Raw genomic sequence first — 19,484 nt, 5'->3', positions numbered from 1 at the left:
ATGTTACCCTTGTTTTTCATACCCTCTTCTCGATGTATACTGGCCATGAATGCGGTACAACCGTGAAGTAGGCTTTCCACCGCCAGTCTTGCGTAGGGTCCACTTGCTTGATCTTGTAGTCTCTGACTAACGTCGCTGCGATCTTCGCGAGTTCGATCTTAGCGATGTTTTGACCTGGACAGCCTCCATAACCTGCGCCAAACTACAGAGATTAGTAAGCATGTACACAAAGGTAATGATATACGGCCGATCCGAGGAAAAGGTCACTTACAGGTATCCAGTACTTCTCCTTCGCAGCGCTGTCTTCGTTCGACCATCGATCTGGGTTGAAAGCATGTGCATCGGCACCCCATATCTCTTTTGAGTAGTGCATCACCCATGCTGTATTTGTAGAATGCAAAGTCAGCTTAGTCACCAGACACCATCTCTGGGGAGTAGTGACTCACGGTTGATTGACACAATAGTGCCCTCAGGTATGATGCGATCTCCAATTACCAATCCTCCTTTGGGCGCTATACGCGGAAGGCCCATGGGCACTGGTCCGAAGATGCGAAGCGTTTCCTTCACGCAGGCTTGCACAAAACTACTCAACGTCAGTTCTGCACGATCTTCCAAGCTGATGCAAAGAAACCATCCTCTTACCTAAGTTGCTGCGCATCAGCATAAGACACCACCCGATCTCCACACAACCCGTTCTTTACCGCCTTCGCCACTTCCTTATGCGCGCGCTCCCACGCATTCTCATGCCTCATCATATAATAAACAAACGCCTGCATCCCCGCCGCCACCGTATCCGACCCCGCACCCACAGCCGCAAGCGCCTGCGTACCAATCTCGCGTTTGGTAAACTTCTCCGGATACTTCTCATGCTGCTTAAACCAGAACTGCACTGCATCATACCTCGCATTCTCATTCTTCTCCCGATCCGCCAACACTGATGTCACAGTATCGAAGAGGTGGCCCATTGGTAGGATGGACAGCCACGTCATGATTGGATTGGCCAACAGTGCGATGTTAAGCCAGCGGAAATAACCGGCAACGGCTATGTACGCGTTCAGAGCGAGGGAATTTGAGATGGAGTTACCTATGTCTTTGCCCTGGGCGAGGAAGCCGAAGGGTTTGGAGAAGACGATTTCGCCGATTACGTCGAAGGTTAGGTAGGATATGTAGGTGTTGAGATGCATTGGTTTCTTCGTGGTTGCGTAATTGTCCACCCAGGCGAGGAAGGATTCGAAGGTGCGATCGATGTGCTCTTCGGAGCGGAGGAGGTTGGAGACGGTATATGCTGCGGCGATGTGTTTTGATTTCTCGATCTTCTTTCTGGGGTCGGTGGTGCTCATGGGTGATTGGAAGCGATAGTCTGGTAGGGCGTGGATTTTGTACCAGTTTGCCTTGTAATCATGTTAGTCGTCTCGTAGATCGGTGTGTCTTTCGAAGTAGTACTTTGTGTAGAGGAGCTACGAGGATCTTCGCAATGGCATCTGGATGGCTGACGCTGACTTCGTCGTATGAGATACGCACGAAGTGACCTAGAAGGACTGTGAGCAGACTATCGATAACCGGCGCTTCTGCATATCTCGTACACTCACCATGCTGTTCATGTAAGCGTATGAGTTCGAGGTTTTGATCACCTTTCAGGATCCGATGCATATGCCAAAGACGGGTAAAAGAAGCAGCAAATGGTCCTGGCACATCGCTGATTGCGGAGAAGTACCGGCGCCATATAAGCAGAGTCAAGAGACCGATGCCTGCAATGGGAGTGACTGAAAGCCAGTACATGTTGATTCAGTCGAGACAACTAATGTCGACGTGAGCTTGATCTGCATAGTGGGAAGATACGCGGCGTGGCACATGAGTGGGATGAAAGGATTCGAGACTTGCATACTTTTGGAGTAGCGGGATGCGGCCTCAACCCAATCGGGCTTTTAGCGACATGTAGTCCGAGATGGCACAGATTACGGACCGTTAGCGAGGGTGAGGACGGGATCCCAAAGTTTTGGCTTTGATAGACGGCTTAGTACATTACAACACTGAGCAATGCAAGAGTGAATCGCTATGCCGAGCTAAGTGGGCTAAGTATCCACCTAACTCTACCACAAGCTCCTCGGGCGTATCTATGCTAGCCGCTACATCCTCGGTGTATGTCGCACATCCAGTTCAGTCGTCACAATAATCGAATTCTGCCGGGAAGACTTTACAGAGTTAGACTGCGACGCCCCAAATCCGAAAATCGGTGGACCTGGTTGTTTGTGTAATCCTTCCACAAGCTCCACTTGCGACTCATTGCCAGTCAGTCCTTGCTCTAGCCTCGTTACAGTCCCCATAGAAGCACGTTTATTTCGTAGTCCTCGGCGAATCGATGACAGATGGTATGGCTTTTCGTTCGATCGCTCATAACTGCCCGCAGAGCTGTATTTGCCTCTGACCTTACCCCACAGTGCTTTCATGGCGGGTAAATTCGCCGCAACGATCGCACATTGGACCTCGAATGATGCTACGATTATCATCTTTCCCACGTCTATTGATAGGTCTGTCTTCATCGAGGATACCGATATGAGGATGGGTAGGCGGATAATTGCGACTGTGACGGAGATGATGCCGAAGGCGAGGACGGAGACGACGGTGACTTTGCGGCGCAGATTCATCTGGAGGGTCAAAACGGAGGGTATTGGGAGGCAGACAATGTAGAGGTCCATGAAGATGTTCTAAAGGCAACATTTGTCAGTATGCGCGCAAAGTGTGGTGGCTGAGTGCAGGTAGCCAATACGCACAAGAATAGGTGGAGTGAGCATCATGATACGCATATCGATGCATGTAACCTCGGGGTGCGACATGGGGTTGAGAATCTTCTCAAACGGTATACATTGTAGGACTGTCATGAGCCTAGATGTCGTCAGTCTACTGCCGTATGAACTGAGGATACCAACCAACTTACAAGCTGGAGAGGAAGACCGAGAACGCAAGCGCGAATCCAAGATATACGAAGCCGCGGAACGTTTGACCAACAGAAAGCCGGAGATAGAACAAGAGGAAGGTCATCTTGATGACGGAGTGTGCGCCGTAGATCACGATCTCTTCGATGAATGATATCTGCTTGCTTCCTTAGTTCTTCCATCTCTTACGAGAAAGCTGGGGGAGAGCTCACCCGAAGAAGTTCCAGTGATTGAAAACTGCAATCCACATTGCCTGATCTGTTGAAGTCGATGGTGAGACTTTGCACAATTCCAGAAGATCACCCTCCAACTTACTTGCCACAGCCCAGGTTCAGAAACAGCTGCAAAACAACTTGATGAACAATACTGACGACCTGAGTAAATAAGCAATTGTGGAGACCTAGCAGAGCTGACCATGGTTTACCAGCACAAGACATGAAGCTGTATCATCCCAACCCCATGATCTCAAGACTAATGCGCGAGAGTAAAAACGGGCGACCGAGGACAGCAAGCCGATGGCAAAAGTGGTGTACGCGACGACATACGCCCACTCGAAGAGACTGAGCACCATGCGGAAGATGTAGAGTTCGAAGCCAATGCTAGAGTTGAAGGATGAACGACAACTCCACGAGACAATAACAAAGGGGGTGCATCTCATGTCCAACTGCGCGAAGATCAAACCACTGCGTTACACGATGCCCAAATGAGCGTTCACGCATCGACACGATGCAAAAAATCTTAGTCGCAATTCATCGGGCGCGCTGATTTGCCTGGCACGGCGGGTATGTGCGCAACGGCACGACATGCGGCGCAATTAAATCTCGATCTGGTGAAGCCATGTGTATCGCAGCTTGTCTCAGGGGATACAGACGTTGATCTCAAGTCGTTACGGCGGCAATCTGGATGGCGTGTGTGCTCGGGACGCGAAGAGGCACAGGCTGAGGAGCGCGGATGAGGCCTCGACCGGCACCTGGGGTGACGAGCGGTCCAACGGTCCTGCCGCCTTGGCGGCGCACACGTACCAAGGGATACTGTCGGGTAACTTGCTCATGATCGCGAATTGGGGTCATTTTGGAGGGTTTGGAGGTTTGCAGGAGGATGGAAAGTGGTCAGGGTGAGATCATTCCAGATGGTGTCGCGTAGACTAGTGAGGTGTGACTAGTCAAGAAAGGGTCCAAGCACCCCGGGGCCAGTGCGTAATGACTAGGAAGGCACGTCATCGTAACGCATGGGCATCGGCTGCGAAATAACAGTACTCACGCCATCAACAGGAATAATCCGACACATTACTAGCGAGGCGCTGCAGATGTGTAGGATTTTTCCCGTGGAGGGCGTGGTAATAATGGATGAAGGTGTCGAGAGATCGAGAAAAATCGTCAATACAATTAGGACCATTCCCACTCAAAAGAATAGATTGCGTTCGCGAACTACCCCGATTACACATCCTTCACAAACCCAACCTCAATAACCTTATCCATGGGAACATCCAAACTCGCAATCTTCGCTCTCGAATTATCCCGAATGAACAAGAAAGCCTTCAAGAAGAATCGTCGAACGATGTTCGTACCAACCTTAACCTTCATCTGTTCCTTACCAATAATGTACAATACCTCACGGTTGTACGCACGCTCAAGTGCTTCCAGACGAGCAGAAGTCGTTGAGCTGCGTGCTGGAGTCGATATTCCACTTCCAGCGACAGTCTCGGTAACCATGGCCTTCTCCGGCTGGGCGCCGGTAGCCTTGGCAGATATCTCACCCTCCCGTTCCAGGGCCCGTGCGACGATGTGGTTGCGGACTTTCTCGTAGATCAAAGATGCTAGGTCTGGGGTAATGACTTCGTCCATGTAGCCGTGGCGAACTACTAGGCGGTAGCAGTTTGAAACGGCGAGTCGCGAAACACTGTATCGGTTCTCTGGGGCGACGAAGGGTACTTCTAGCGGCCGGAGGTGGAAGAAGACGATGACCTCGGGGATGGTGACTAGTTTGCGGATGAATTGACTAAAGACGATAGGAGTTGTATCGCCGGCTTTGTCGAAGAAGATGCCGAAGCCTTCCATGGTTCCGACAGATTTGCTGCCATACTGCTCGGTCAGCTCTAAGCGGCCGTCTGGTAGTGTCTTTACGAAGTGCGTCGTTGGGAAGCGATCGCTAGCTTCCGCCCCCCATTGTTGCTCTTTACCAAATCGCCAGAGGATGAAGATGGACCCAAGGAGACAGGCCAGAAGAATGGTGAACCAGGCGCCGTCAGGTACTTTAGTGAGTGCCGAGGACAGGTAGGCGCCATCCAAACAAGCGATGGTGAGCCAAGGAAGGAGCACAAAGTATGGCTTGATGCGCCACACTAAGATAGCAACGAGGGTAACCATGCATGTGTCGAAGAAAGTGACGAACATGACGCATACACCGTAGGCGTTACCCAAGGATGTTGTGTTGTTGTAGATCGCAGCGACAAGTACAGTTCCGATCATCAGTAGCCAGTTGATGCTGGGAATATACAGCTGACCATGATATGTTGTCGAAGTGTGAACGACCTTGATCTGCGGGAAGTACGAAAGCTTCATGATTTGGGTCAGGAGCTGGAAGGTCGCAGTGATCATGGCTTGAGACGCGACGATGGCAGCAGCGATGGCTACGATGAGCGAAAAGATGAGCCATCCCGGCGGGGCGCAGTTGTAGAATGGGTTGGAGTATGCCTCTGGGTGCACGCTGATGTAGGCAGCTTGACCACTGTAGGCAAGCAGTAAGCAAGGGTACGCGTATCCGAGCCAACTGATCTGTACGGCACGGCGACTGAAGGCACCGATATCTGCGAACAAGGCTTCAACGCCTGTAAAGGCCAGGAGTATACCACCAAGACTGCGCCAGCCTTCGTATTTGTTCCGTATCAGGTAGTCGAATGCGTAGAAAGGATTGAAAGCTTTTAGGATCGCGTAGTCATAGCTGTAGTCATCAGTCAAGAGTACTTCGGAAGTAACAAGAATACATACTTGGCAAGGTTGTATATTCCAAACCCAGCGTTCAAGGCTAGCCATACAATGACGATGGGCGAGAAGACAAACGTCAATTTCGTGACACCAAGCGGCTGCACGACAAATAACAGAACGAGGATGGCGCATGTGACACCGATGATGGTGGACTTCTCGATATCAGGCTTCACGACATTGAGACCTTGGACGGCACCCAAGACGGACTGAGCTGGAGTCAGAACACCATCAGCCATGACCATCGATACGGCTAGTACACCGATGACCTGCAGTAGACCGCGAAAGAACTTGGACTTTTCGATGGTTGAGCGAATGTTCCTTGTGGATCGGCCCAGAGTATCGGTATTGTGTCTCTCCATCCCTACATGATAGTCAGTATAGTGAGGCTTATGGCAGGATGCACACTTACGTATCAGGGTGGCTTCGCGTGGATCTCTGTTCGCGATGTTTGCCTGCATACATTAGTGATTGAAGATCTCACGCAGGTTGTTCGACGTACGTATTTGGACAGAAGAGAGTATGTGCTGAATGTACCACCCTCTCCATCGTTGTCGGCGCGGAGGATGATCAAGACGTACTTGACGGTGACCATCAATGTAACAGACCATAGTATGAGCGAAAGAGCACCGAGCAGATTGATGCGGCTAGGAGCCTCTGTGAAAGTCGAAGAATAAACGTAGAGCGGTGATGTTCCAATGTCGCCATAGATGACACCGGTAGATTGGTATGCAAGGACGAGGATCTGTGTCAGACTGAAGACCTGCGTCGCGTCAGTGAGCTGGATCACACCGCGCCATGTGCTTCCTTACCTGGCTGCGTTTATAATCGCGCTCATCGCGCAGACCTGCATCTTCGTCTTCCGCGTCTTCCAGTTCGCTGATCTTTGCATCAACTGATGTCCGATTCGCGTGCGATTTCGTACGCGAGCGCATAGGGTACACTCCGCCCACGGACTGCGACGATCGGACTGGATGCAGATCTGCATCTGCAAAGTGTATTGAGGTATCCATACCAGGCTGTCGGTGTTGTACGCAAAGACAGTCAGGCAGTCCCGCAGGACTTATACCATCCCGTTATCTGGCCGCAACTGTTGCCGACTGACAATCTCATCTGGTAACAAGCTCTATCGCTGACGAAAAGCCTTGGTTGGCTCTTAGCCTTGGAGCTTATCGTGAGAACGGAATGCCCACGTGTAGTTAGCTGCTTCATTGTTTAGGCAGGATGGCGCAGCACTGCGGGATTTTCGTGAGCGTCGGCGCGCGGGGATGTGACTTGCAGCGCTTGCTTTTCGGCGCCGCAACGCCCTTGATGCAATGTCGCGGGCTCGTAAATCGCGCATCCCGTGAATAGTCGCCAGGAGTAATGGCTAAAAGCAGGCTTTGGTCCTCATCTCAAGGAGGAACCACGACATACAAGTAGGAGAATGATGTAGCCAGGAAACAACATTGACAAGCGATTATCAGCCGCCATCGTCAGAGGTCGAGCTTTGCATCGTGCAGACTTCATGCACGAGTACCAGCTGAAGTTTGGTGGGGTGTGGGATGTCTTTGTGTATCGGGCAACTGCACCCTGAGGGATGATTGCAGCTAAGGTCGTCCTGAGCCAATCAGCGAGGGCCGCTAATGCTTGATCGGCACTGAGCGGGTCACCCCGCTGATGCTTGGTCTGACCTTCACGCCTCGCAGCCCGTGGGCCTCGACCATGCGTACAGCCCTCGTTGACAGACAGTTCGTTACCAGCTCTACCTCGCTTCTTGATAGCAATAATTAGCAAGTGCCCGTCGCGGCTCGTGTCTATGAATTTTTTCATGTCAAAGGTACGAAAACAAGGACACGATCATAGCAGCGTATGGCCTAGCTGACGGTGCCGTTGGTCTAGCAAAATGTACTTGCATCTAGAAGCCGGTCATGTCGTTGGCACGGTGTGTCATTTCTTAATTCGCGTAGTCGCAATAGCCACCGTATTCTTCACCTACATGCGACACACCTCAAAAGATGTCGCATCCATCGCGCAGTCCTTGTGTTGACGATACTTCTCTTTTTGCGAGCGCAGTACTAAACCTTACGATTATGGCAGCTTCTCCAAATCGGACTGCGCACACTCAGCAAAGAGACAAACGCTATATCACGGGTTAACGTACTCATTCACGTGATCTGCCAGTACCTAGGTAAGTGTACCCGCAAGTATAAAACCCCCCTTGAGCATCCTCTCCATCTCTCTACCTCACTTCTCATAAAGCCAGGGGAATTTTCCAAAAAACAAATCACTCCAAAATTCATGGTTCGAAAACCACTCTGAGTGTAGACATGTCTTTTGCCTCGTCAGCTCTGCCCACCTCACTTTCAAAAGCTCCAAACGTTCTCTCATATGTCTGCCGCTCTTCTCCACTGCTACTTATATCATATTCATGCCAGCAACTCCAAAACTTTCTCCACATACTTTCATGGCGGTCTGTCCCTCAAATGAGAAAGCTTCCAATTTTTATGGAGAAGCAGACTCCATGAGACTAAGAGCTTCTAAAGAAAAAAGCGATCGTAGATGTCATTGATGTCTGCGTTTCTGAGCAACTCAACTTATTCATTCATGTCCGTGTCTGAAAACAAAATGTCGCACGCGAGACACCATGACCGTTCGAGCTTTTGCTGTTTCCCGAAACCAACCCCGGTACCTGTTATGTCCGAGTCCCTCCCGTCTCCGCACAATATAAAAATTTCCCTTCGATCAGTTCTTGACTCTCACCTCTACACTACAATCCTTTTGTGCAAATTCTAAAACCACATATGAACTCGTCATGTGTTCCGAAATTGCCCTCGGCAACTGGTTACGTTCCTCCCTCCGCCTGCCTTGCTTCTATGAAAAGTTTCAAAACTACAAAATACCAACGCATGTGAACCAAAACACCTCCCACGCTTTTTGGATGACTTCTGCGCTCCTGCCTTTCTGCCTACTTCCATCGCTTTATCATCAAAACGATGATACACATTCCCTATGCGGGAACCGTCGTTCTCAAATCCGGAACAAAACTGAAGCAGGCGATATTCATGGAGTTTTCCCTTCCTCTGGATAAAACATGCGAGACTTCTCAAGAACATGTTTATGTCCGACTTCCAGTTCAAAAGCCCAAGCTGCCTCCTTAATGAGTCAGCGGAGAGTTACTAAAAAATCTGGGTTTGAAGACCTCATGTCTTCTGCTGCTCGGCTTTGAGATAAATATTTGACTACCTACACACTCATGCTCCTGCCCTTCCGCGGTACTCCTGTTTCCAAAAGTGATGATGCACGTCGTCGACGCACCAGATCCACGGCAAACGTTACTGAGAGAGTTTTATTGATACCTACTGCTGCATTACAGCGAATATAAGGTGTTTGGGAAATACACCTACATTGAGATTACTATATAGAGTTACTAGACCGCGTTTTGTTGCCCTGCTCTGCATCAACATTCCACCGTAATAAAAAAGTGATGATGCTCTTCGAAAATGCCTACAACACTTTGGATGATTTCGCGAAACAAGACTGGAGAAATGCTGATGGGACAACATGTATCTCTCGATGGTGATGATCATTGTCACTGACACATGTATCCTGCTGAGATAAACACATCATAATTCGATGATTATCCATTGTTCTAGTATATATCCATAACAAAACCCGCTCTATATGCCAAAGCAACACAGCCCAAAGCCATAAGGGACTCTCCAACTCCACATCATCACCGGGTATACCACACTCAATTCATACAAGCACTGAACATATCGCTTCATCCCAGCATCTTCTTCCACGCGTGCTCTATGCGCTGTGCACACACCGAAGACATCCACTTCAGAACCATGTCCTACAACTCGTCGTGCGCATCCGGCTCCGGCATCGTAATAGGCTCCGTTGGCCTACCGAGCTCCTCATCAATGCTAACGCCCTTCTTCGCGCGGTACTTTTCCCACACGCTCCAGAACTCCTTCTCCATGCTCTTGTCCATTTGGTCGGGGAGAACGACTACGTACTCGACGTGCAGGTCACCATATTGCAGGCCCTCGTGGGTTTCGAGTTGTTGGGCCCATACTGGCATGCCCTCTTCCTTGACGATTTCAACCATGTTGGGCTGAACGACTTCGCCGCGTTTGCGCGAGAGTTGGACAATGTGGCCGTCTAGGTGGGTAATGTTACGTGTCCAGCCGCCCATCCATGCCTCGCGGAGGGAAAGCACTTCGCGCCAGAAAAGATCTTTGCCGCGTCTCCGGAAGAAGGTTCCGTCTGTGCGCTCGTGGTTTTGTTCTCCCATAGCGGGCTCTGCCTCGACGAGGTGGACAATGAGGTCGCCAGCAACGTAATCGGGGCTTTCGTCTGCTTCGTTCTCGTAGGTGATGCGTACGCCCTTTGGCATGCCCTTCTCAATCTCGAGGTCGTGGGATTCGGCTTCGCGGATAACTCTACTGCCGTGGCAGACGGGACAGGGCTTCTTGATCGTCTTTCCTTTGCCGTGACATTGGTCGCAGTGTACCTGCACCTGCTGGAATAGGCCGGGCGCGAGTTGCTGTCGCTGGATCCTGATACCACGTCCACCGCATGTACCACAAGTCTCCACGTGTCCATCCTCCGAGCCTGAACCCTCGCAGGCTGAGCAAATCGCTTGCTTCTCGATTGTGAACTCCGTCTTTCGGCCGTTATAGAAGTCGCGTAGGGGCAGTGCGACCCGTACTTCCATGTTTGGTCCTCGTCGTTCTCCGCCCTGGTGACCAAAGTGTCCTGAGCCGCCGAAGAAGCGCGAGAAGAGGTCGAAGGGATCGTGCTGGCGTGGACCACCGCCTTCCTTGTGCTGCTTGATGCCATCGTGGCCGTACTGGTCGTAGATCTTGCGCATCTCTTTCTTGCTAAGGACCTCGTAGGCTTCGGCTATCTCGACAAACTTCCCACTTGCCTCATCGTCGCCACTGTTGAACGTTAGAGATGTGAGCTGATATGATGGGTTTACAAACGTACGGGTTCTTGTCTGGGTGGTACTTCTTGCTGAGGGTTCGATAGGCTTTCTTGATCTCGCGCTCTGAGGCATCTTTCTTCAGGCCAAGCAGCTACAGTATCATGTTAGCAAGTGCACTTCAACTTGCAACTGAGGCGAAAGTACAGATGTGTACAGATAGCGCTTCTACATACCTTGTAGTAGTCCTCTGCACCGACAACAACCAGCGCCAGGAAGGCGACCAAAAAGAACAGCGCTAACCGTGGGAGCATTGTGTCCTATGAGTTGCGCCAACAGCGGTGTTGGAGTTGCGAAAGTGAGTGGACGGAATAAAAGTATCCGAGATAAATGCAGGAGCAAGATTCTACATGGGGTTCGCGTGTGAAACTCAGGTACGAGCGACCCCGAAAAGAAAGAATTGGGAGAGTGAAAGCGGGAGGGCGACTTGGAATGTGAAAGTGGATGTTGCGAATGGGACACGATAGCAGTAACGTAGATTATGCGGCCAATCGGAGTTAAGCCTTGGCATTACCGACTTCACTTTTCATGCGAAGCATTTCCCATGCGACGACGGTGAATCGAGGCTACACCACCCCACACGCCTCCGACACGCGATTAGATAACTTACAAGGACGCATTGAGTTGCCGTCTCTATACACGCACCTTCAGGTCGACCTTGGCGTGTGCAGCCCGCGCTAGCAAACCTCCGCAAGACCTCCGCAACCACCGCACACCAACCACGCCTCAACTCCACACCCACTACCACCCGCCATGGCGTCGATAGCGACCAAGGCGATAGCCGGAAAACCAATTCTCCCACCATGTTTCACAAGCCAGAAAGTCGGCGTCGTAGTTTCAGCAGGCAAGATGGCGAGAGCAGTACGAGTGCGCGTCGCAGAACACGAATGGAATAAGAAGTTCAGGAAGGTGTGTTGGCACGACAATCGCACATTTGCCCATAGCAGTGCTGACGAACAAACCAGCACTTCCCAGCCCCCAAAACATACATAGCCCGCGACCCCAACAACTCCGTCGTCGAAGGAGACATTGTGCGCATAACATCCGGCTACCGCACCTCCAAAGTAATCCGCCACGTCGTAACCTCCATCGTCGCGCCCTTTGGCGAGCCCGTCGAAAACCGACCCCCAGTCCTCACCCAAGCACAACTCGACGAACAGCGCATCAAAGAGCGGTTATTGAAGGACGTACGGTCGGCGGAGCGGGGCAGGCAAGCGAGTATCCAAAGACTGGCGCTGGCGCGGAAACAAGGCTTAACAATACCCACATTGGCCGAGGCTATGGAGGGTATGAGGATACATACCGAGGCGGAAAAGGCACGGGCTGAGGCGCATGGTGGACAGGCTGGACAGCAGAAGACGGCCAAGGAGAGACGGTTGGAGCAGGGCAAGAAGACGAAGGCGGAGGTTAAGGCGGAGAGTAAGGTCAAGAATGCGAGGAAGCAGACTGCCTGAAGTAGTTGTGAGGTGGGAATTGTAAAACATATTGTGTATACATCAGATGCATTCAAGGCTGCCTGCATGGTGAGTGGTGGCAGCGCATGGCATACGCCTTACGATGTCACTGATGCTCAGCATTACTACAGTGAGGACTATACTAATCAAGCAGCCCTCGCATCTATCTTACAGCCTTTTCTCCTTCTCCATGGGTATACAACGGGACATCTTCCGTTTCGTAGCTCAGCCCAACACCGAACTAACACTCAAGCCAAAAGTCCAGCTCCCACAGCCAAAAAAGCCACCATCCATCCCACCAGCCTCAAAGAAGCTCTATCTCCACTCGCCTTACCTAACACCAATCAGTCAGTCAAACAATTCACACTTATCTCGTCATGTCTCAACATACCTTCCCCATCCCCCGTCTGCACCGCACTCCCCACGGCCGTCGTACTCTGCGCCACCTCCGCCGCCCTCGTCCCATTCGGCCCCTCTATCCCCTCCAAATCCTGAGCCCACCCGAAGCACCCCTGCTGAAAATTAAACTTCTTATCCGTCTTCGCTTCCGGATAAATGCTCTCGACGCACTCCCTCCACTCCCTCCTCTGCTCCAGCGTAACCTCGCAGTAAAGCATGCAGTCCTGCCACATTTTCACCTCAGCCCCGGGTTTGCAGCACGAGGCGAGGTAAGGGATCGTTTTGTTGCTGACGTTGTTGCCGATGTTGTACGTGCACCACGCGCCGGACACGTCGCTGAAGTACATGTTTTGTGAGGAGGCGGGGCAGGTTAGGGGCGTGGGGTAGGGGGTGCCGGATATTATCATGACTGTGCCTGAGGGGGGTGGGGTGGTTGGGGAGGGAAAGAGAAAGGTGTCTAAGGAGGTGAGGGAAGACATGGTTGTGAAATGCCCAGGTAGTGTTGTGTGGGTGAGGATGTTTTCGTTGTATTCTTGAGGCAGAAATGTTTTCGTGGATCCGAAGTCGTGCGGGAGATATGTAGTATTCCGTCTTTGTTTGATCCGTACCTAACATACTTTTACTTTTCCTTATACTCATCCCATCCACCGGCACCAGCGGCACTTTACCCACTTTTCTTCTTCTACTACTTTACTCAAGCAATGCCCATCCCGAGGCTCTCATCTAACACCTATGCCAACCATGCCACCAAAAGACTTTTTCCCCACTTCACCGACGCCTGGGCCCCTATTAGCATGTAAACGTCCTCGCGTAATTATAGTCGTATGAAGAGCCTCACCGCGCGTAACCTATTCAAGTCAGGCGCCCGATACGCCAAGAGATTATGGCATGAAGCTAGGACAGAATAGGGAAGATCCAGGGCAGTAAGGCGTGCCAATTTAGACATACGGGAGGTTTTCTTGACGGCTAACGGGAAGGGACATAAAGATTGACGCACTGTGGCTGTGTTTTGAGGCACTGCATTTTGTACATTGGTAAATTAACGAACATCTATAGAACCATGTCTTCTAGGTACAATCACGTTACCCCAACACGCCCCTCACACAAACGGCAAAACAACATGACTACCGCACTCCCCACCCACATGCACAACATGCATCCCCCTATTCCTCTCCTCAAGCTCCACCTTCTTCCTCGGACCAAACTCCTGCACAAGCGGATACTCACCACTAATCTGCACGGAAATCCCCTCTCCAGCCTCAAAATCAACACCCATAGCCCACAGCCCTATCTCCAACTTCACGACCTCACCCGCCGGCACCTTCTGCACCTCGTCGTGCGTATGGAAAGGATACTGTGGGTGGATAGACTGCGAGGGATCGGTTTTGCGGTGGGAGGCGCGGAGGACGCCTGTGGGGCCGTAGTAGATCATTAGGTTTGAGTAGTCTGATTCGGGGATGGAAGATGCGGAGGTGTAGGGCGCGGCGGACCAGGGGATGTTTATGGCGATCATGGGTTTACCCGACTTGTCTAGTTTGCGGATGAGGACGTAGACGATCATGTCGTTGAAGTCTGGACACGACATGTACAGTACGGCTTTGGGTAGGCCCATGAGCCGGGTAGGCTTGTCGAAGGTCATTGTGAAGGCTGCGTGGGAGACGGGGCTGGTGTTGCTTTCGGAGTTGTAGGTTAAGGTGCCGGCCGTGCTTGGTGCATTGGCTTCAAGCTTGTTATCGGCGGAGAGGTAGAGGGTGCGGTAGTCTGTTCGTGGAATGGGGAAGTCTTCTTCGACGATGGGGTAGATGGCTTCTTTGTCGCCGTAGTTGAGCGACGACATGCGTACGCGCGGTGTGTTTTCCCAATCGTTCTTCTCGCCCTTTAGGTACCGGTCGAAGAAGGATGCGAGCTCGTCGATGGATTCTTGGACGGCCCATAGGTCGTACCACTCTTGATACGGGTCCCATCTTAACCACTTGTCTTTTGTGTCGACTTGCATCCAGCCGCGTATCGAGCCCATGGTATGCACGAAACTGGAGTAGGATGCGACGATGTAGGTTGGGATTCTGATGCTGGCAATGTCGGCGCGCTTGTCTGCCCAGTAGGGGTTCATGGTTGAGGAGCGACGGTACATCTCTTTGAAGTCTTCGAGTCCGTTCTTGCCCCGGATTACGTGCTCGGTTATGAAGTCGAAGAGGCCATTGTCCCAAGCTCCGCCACGGACGAACTGTTCGCGGTAAAGATCACCACAGGCTTCCCAGGGTGCGATGGCTTTGAGCGAGGGAGGTTGTGTTGCCGCGATGAACCATTGGACGATTCCGAGATGCGAGTTGCCTGCCAGTCCGATCGAGCCGTTACACCTGTATCATCGTTAGATCAGTGTTATCCGGAAGTTCGGTGCAAATCCTACCAGTCCATCTTTGCGAGCTCTTCGATCACGTCGTGACCATCCTCGCCTTCTTGCTTTCCCATAATGACAATGTCTCCATCTGAGTCTCCCGCACCTCTCGAATCTACGTTGACAACCGCATATCCTCGAGGAACGTATTCCGCCGGGTCGGGTCCTTCGAAGCGTTCAAGACCGCTGAGGCAGCCTTTCGGCACACCGCAGCCCCATTTGACCTGGATGATGTTAGTCTTTCCTCATGCAGAGTCTTTGTTCTGTGCGGTAAACACGAACCTTTGACATCATATCAATACCCGTATGTTTCTTGCCAAAAGGACTCCAGGCCACAATCGCAGGTACCTTCTCACTCCCATCGCTCCCAACTGGCCGGTAGATGTCGCAGTACAGCGTACATCCATCTCGTACTTTGACAGCGACGTCGTGCTCAGCGATCATATCTTCAGAGAGCGCGCGGGCGCCATCTCGGCTTTGGTACCCCTTGCGAAGCGTCTCTTTGCGCGGATTGAAGCCTTGGTAACCATTCTCACCCACCTTAGGCGGCTTGACAGCCAGATTGGCGACCTGAAAAGCAAGAGGCATAACTGCAGTATGAAAAGAGCGAACAGAGAAGATGTTGCGAGTGACGTGTGACAACATGAGAAGGAGGAGGCCGCATCGTGGTTTTGAAAAGAACCCATCAACGTTTGGTGGACTCCGTGGAAACCGCCCGACCGTTCTCGGCCGCGACACTTCTACCGAGTGACCTGCCTTTGTAAATCTACACACGGCTCTCGAGGTGTAGCGTCGGCATGTGGAGCGTTTCGAGATGCACATGCACGCTAAGGCTCGCCCGATCTCGACCGTGATGCAGTGAGCCGCAGGGTCCGCCCCATAATGGAGCTTGTCTGCCCCCGCAGGGAGCGGCCGTGGACGGGCGAGCCGGGGTAATGTGACCGAGAGGATTATAGAGGGGTGCGAGGTATATCAGTGGAGGAATATCTTGTGCCATCACCTCCGAATCCATTACTCCATCTCAAACTCATCAACTCATTGTATTGCGAATATGGCACCCTTCCTTGACGACAACGAGAACACGAGTGCTGCTCAGCAAAAGTACGGCGACTGGCGAGATGATTTCTACGAGAAGGGCTATGTCGTCCTCAAGGGCGTAGTGCCCAAGGAGCGGGCTCTGAAGTACCGCAACAAGATGATGGATTGGCTCGGTACTTTCCCCAACGACTTCGATATCAATAAGCCAGAGACATGGACCAAGGAGAATCTGCCCCAGAGCTTCAAGAACGGCATGTACCTCAACTACTGCGCTGCACATGAGAAGTATGTTTGGGAGGCTAGACAGTGAGAACTACTCTTCACCAACCATGCGTCGATCTTGGCGGCTAATGCTTTTGCGAATAGGGAGCCAGGTGTTCTAGCTGCGTTTGAGAAGTTGTGGAACACAAACGAGCTCATCGTGTCATACGACACTATCAACCTCACACTGCCGAATGCTGGCAAGATGGCTGGCAGCAAGCCATGGCCGCACGTCGACCAGGCGCCAGAGCGACAAGGCCTGTCGTGCGTACAGGGTATCATCAACCGTACGCCAGATCTCCTCTCTCCGAACCATCCCAAAGCACCCTACTAACACACTAAGTCTCCGAGGCCGGTCCCAAAGACGGCGGACTCGTCGTAATGGAAGGCAGCGCCAAGCTCTTCGACAAGTTCTTCAAGCAACACCCTCCGGACCGAACCAAGGGCCCCCTTGCCGCCCTCCACTACGACTTCTACCCCTTCCAAGACACCGACGTAAAGTGGTACGAAGACCAAGGCTGCAAGATGGTCAAGGTCTGCGCCGAGCCCGGCGATCTCATCCTGTGGGATTCGCGCCAGATGCACTACGCCGTGTACCCCGAGACGGACAACATCCGCACCATCATCTACGCGTGCTACACACCGGCAGCCATGGCGTCCAAGGAGGATCTGGAGAAGAAGAAGGAGATCTTCGAGAAGTGGGAGGCGACGACTCATTGGCCACATATCAATATCCATTCGCAAGGGAAGGCCAAGGTGGATGGGGAGATTGATCCGTGGGAGCGGACGGAGCCGCTTGAGAAGCCGGAGTTGACGGACAAGCTGCTTAAGCTGGCGGGTGTGAAGCCGTACTGAGAGGGACATAGTGTATGACTTTCTTAGGCAGAGACGAATTTGTATAGCGTTGTATAGAAATCATTCACATTTGAGCAAACACCTCGTCCCAGTCGTCAAAACCGTATGTTGCATTGAGTGTACTGCCAATCCCATCGAACATGTCGATATTCTCGTAGTTGCCGTGGTGCGCAAAGCCGTCCATTGGAGGCGCCGAGTTGGATAAGTCGTTGGTGTTGCTGTGATCAGCCATCGACAGCTGCTGCAGTAGTTCGTGTATCGTACGTGACGTTCCGGGAAGCTCAGTGTCGTGTCGTTCAAGCACGGGCAGAAGCCCCTCAAGTACAGCCGAGCCTTTCGCGGCATGGACAGCAACGGCAGAGTGCTTTCTCAGCTCAGTAAACGCCATTCTTAGAAGGTTGATGATGCGAAGTTTTGCGTCACCTCGATAGTCATGCGGGTTGGCAAGCATGTCTAACGATACGTATATAGCAGCTGCGACTGTTGACGCAGATATAACCCAAACTAATCTGTAAACCCTGGGAACAGGCTTCGCGTAGTAGTTCAGTATGTTGTTGGCAGACTGGAGAGCAAGCTGTCTGAAGTTTGGGTCGTCATCTGGATTCTCCGGTGACAACACACGAGCGATGGTCAGCAATAAGAAATCAATAACGTAGTGGATCTGATAGCGCTGGAATGGTATCCAAGGGTACTCTAACTCCCATATCCTATCATCTTCGTTGGCTGGGAAGTTTGGCGACAGGTGCAGAGGTAGGTCTCGCCGAACAGTCTGAACCTCCTCGATAGCTTTGATGAACTTGAGGTTCGTCTGATGCGTGTTGGCTTTGATGTAGATGTAGACTATGTAGGAGACACGGCACATGATGGAATGATAATGAGCCGGTGAAGGAGTAGCGAGATTTCCAGACTCGAAAGACGCAGGACTATCAGCCATGGGTATTCTGGGTAGTATGTAATCGTCTTGGCTGGTGAGGGTCGATACATGGCAGCAAAAGCTGGCGGGGGAAATTGATGGCGGTCTAGACCAACTTCCAAGCCTAGAGGGGTCAGTCAGATCAGTTGGGCCAAAGCGCACGTAACCACTACTTACCAATCCCGTATAACGCAAGCCCACCACAACCGACGCCCCATCTCTCGCTGCGAAGGTGATGACCACTCCGGTCTTTTGCACAGGTCTTTGGAGATGTTCACTTCATTCCCTAGCTTGTGCATATCAAGGCATCTTGCCATGTTGGTCGCGAAGCCAGTGATGAGCCACTCTCGCTGGTGTTCACCAAAGTTGGAATGACATAGTGTAAGTACTGACAGAGCCTGAACAACAGGGAGGGAAGGTGAGCCTGCAAACCCATATCTCTCCAACTCTTTCAGCGCAGCCTCATACCAGAGACGAGACGTATGTACTGCGATAGAGACAGGGTTGTCTAGTGGCATTCCTAGTTGAGGTAGCTGATTGACATCGGGTAGTTCGTCTGGGTTGGAATAGAGAATGCCCACAGCCAGGACAGCAAGGTAGACAACCAGCCAAGGTCTCCGTGCGCGATCGATGCCAGCACCGAGCTGCGTACTCTGCCAGAACTCTTCATGTTCTCCGAAGAAGACATCAGCATCCACGGCGCAGTGCAGCCAACCCAGCGTTTGGAGCGAGAAGGTAACGAGTTGGATACTAGCGTCTTTACTGGGAAGAAGCAGATAGATGGGATCCGCAGCAGGTTCGTAAAGTCTATCTATGAGATCCTTCTCGCCACCCTCACGCGCAGCATTGGTCGTGATACCGATGTCGAACTGTTCAAAAGCCGGGATCAAGTCCTCCAGGGAAGCCGACGGTGCAGAATAGTCTGTAGATTCGCTGGTGCGGCTATGAGCACAAGGCTTCGACAGCGCAAGAGCAGTCTCGAGCTCAGCAATCTGGGCGCGCAGGGCGCCTCGTTCGCGCAGGAGGTCCTCGAGTTGCACATCCTCCGCGCTGGCAGCATCGGAGTCGGCGTAGACGGTTAGCTGTCCCCTGACGCGGACGATCGGCCGGCGGCAGGAGTTTCCGGCATTGCGGCGCACGCAGGGCGCGCAGGGGGATTTCTTGTCGCAGCGGATTTTGCGACGGCTGCACTCGACGCACGAGCGGCTCACGCGCTGCGATGTCTTGATGCCGGCTTCGCTCATGGTGCGTGAAGGTGACGTACGTGGTGTGGGTGGTGA

General features: G+C 52.1%; 7 protein-coding genes across 7 annotated transcripts; 2 read left to right on the top strand and 5 right to left on the bottom strand.

Moving 5' to 3' along the window:
• Nucleotides 1-16: 16 nt before the first annotated feature.
• On the bottom strand, nt 17-1,592 carry J4E90_004632 (uncharacterized protein; the record flags this gene model as incomplete). The annotated part of the gene is made up of 5 exons (XM_051434196.1): nt 17-202; nt 272-381; nt 447-583; nt 643-1,391; nt 1,584-1,592. The coding sequence occupies 5 exons, from the start codon at nt 1,590-1,592 to the stop codon at nt 17-19; spliced, it is 1,191 nt and encodes a 396-aa protein (XP_051291452.1).
• A 2,777-nt stretch (nt 1,593-4,369) lies between these two features.
• J4E90_004631 (uncharacterized protein) lies at nt 4,370-6,849 on the bottom strand (the record flags this gene model as incomplete). The annotated part of the gene is made up of 5 exons (XM_051434195.1): nt 4,370-5,873; nt 5,921-6,278; nt 6,327-6,369; nt 6,417-6,677; nt 6,727-6,849. 5 exons carry the CDS (start codon nt 6,847-6,849, stop codon nt 4,370-4,372), a joined length of 2,289 nt encoding a protein of 762 aa, XP_051291451.1.
• A 2,903-nt stretch (nt 6,850-9,752) lies between these two features.
• J4E90_004630 (uncharacterized protein) lies at nt 9,753-11,143 on the bottom strand (the record flags this gene model as incomplete). Its single annotated transcript, XM_051434194.1, has 3 exons — nt 9,753-10,845; nt 10,895-10,983; nt 11,066-11,143. The coding sequence occupies 3 exons, from the start codon at nt 11,141-11,143 to the stop codon at nt 9,753-9,755; spliced, it is 1,260 nt and encodes a 419-aa protein (XP_051291450.1).
• A 499-nt stretch (nt 11,144-11,642) lies between these two features.
• Nucleotides 11,643-12,343, top strand: J4E90_004629 (uncharacterized protein; the record flags this gene model as incomplete). The annotated part of the gene is made up of 2 exons (XM_051434193.1): nt 11,643-11,798; nt 11,855-12,343. 2 exons carry the CDS (start codon nt 11,643-11,645, stop codon nt 12,341-12,343), a joined length of 645 nt encoding a protein of 214 aa, XP_051291449.1.
• Nucleotides 12,344-13,841: 1,498 nt separating this feature from the next.
• On the bottom strand, nt 13,842-15,725 carry J4E90_004628 (uncharacterized protein; the record flags this gene model as incomplete). The annotated part of the gene is made up of 3 exons (XM_051434192.1): nt 13,842-15,099; nt 15,150-15,361; nt 15,420-15,725. 3 exons carry the CDS (start codon nt 15,723-15,725, stop codon nt 13,842-13,844), a joined length of 1,776 nt encoding a protein of 591 aa, XP_051291448.1.
• A 463-nt stretch (nt 15,726-16,188) lies between these two features.
• J4E90_004627 (uncharacterized protein) lies at nt 16,189-17,291 on the top strand (the record flags this gene model as incomplete). The annotated part of the gene is made up of 3 exons (XM_051434191.1): nt 16,189-16,481; nt 16,542-16,723; nt 16,780-17,291. The coding sequence occupies 3 exons, from the start codon at nt 16,189-16,191 to the stop codon at nt 17,289-17,291; spliced, it is 987 nt and encodes a 328-aa protein (XP_051291447.1).
• Nucleotides 17,292-17,355: 64 nt separating this feature from the next.
• On the bottom strand, nt 17,356-19,448 carry J4E90_004626 (uncharacterized protein; the record flags this gene model as incomplete). Its single annotated transcript, XM_051434190.1, has 2 exons — nt 17,356-18,328; nt 18,382-19,448. The coding sequence occupies 2 exons, from the start codon at nt 19,446-19,448 to the stop codon at nt 17,356-17,358; spliced, it is 2,040 nt and encodes a 679-aa protein (XP_051291446.1).
• Nucleotides 19,449-19,484: the final 36 nt, after the last annotated feature.

The sequence above is a fragment of the Alternaria incomplexa genome, assembly GCF_024043165.1.
Source record: "Alternaria incomplexa strain BMP 0042 chromosome Unknown scaffold_6, whole genome shotgun sequence".
NCBI lineage: Eukaryota > Fungi > Ascomycota > Dothideomycetes > Pleosporales > Pleosporaceae > Alternaria > Alternaria incomplexa.
The sequence above is the reverse complement of the archived record's forward strand: the minus strand, read 5'-3'. Positions and strand labels throughout refer to the sequence as shown.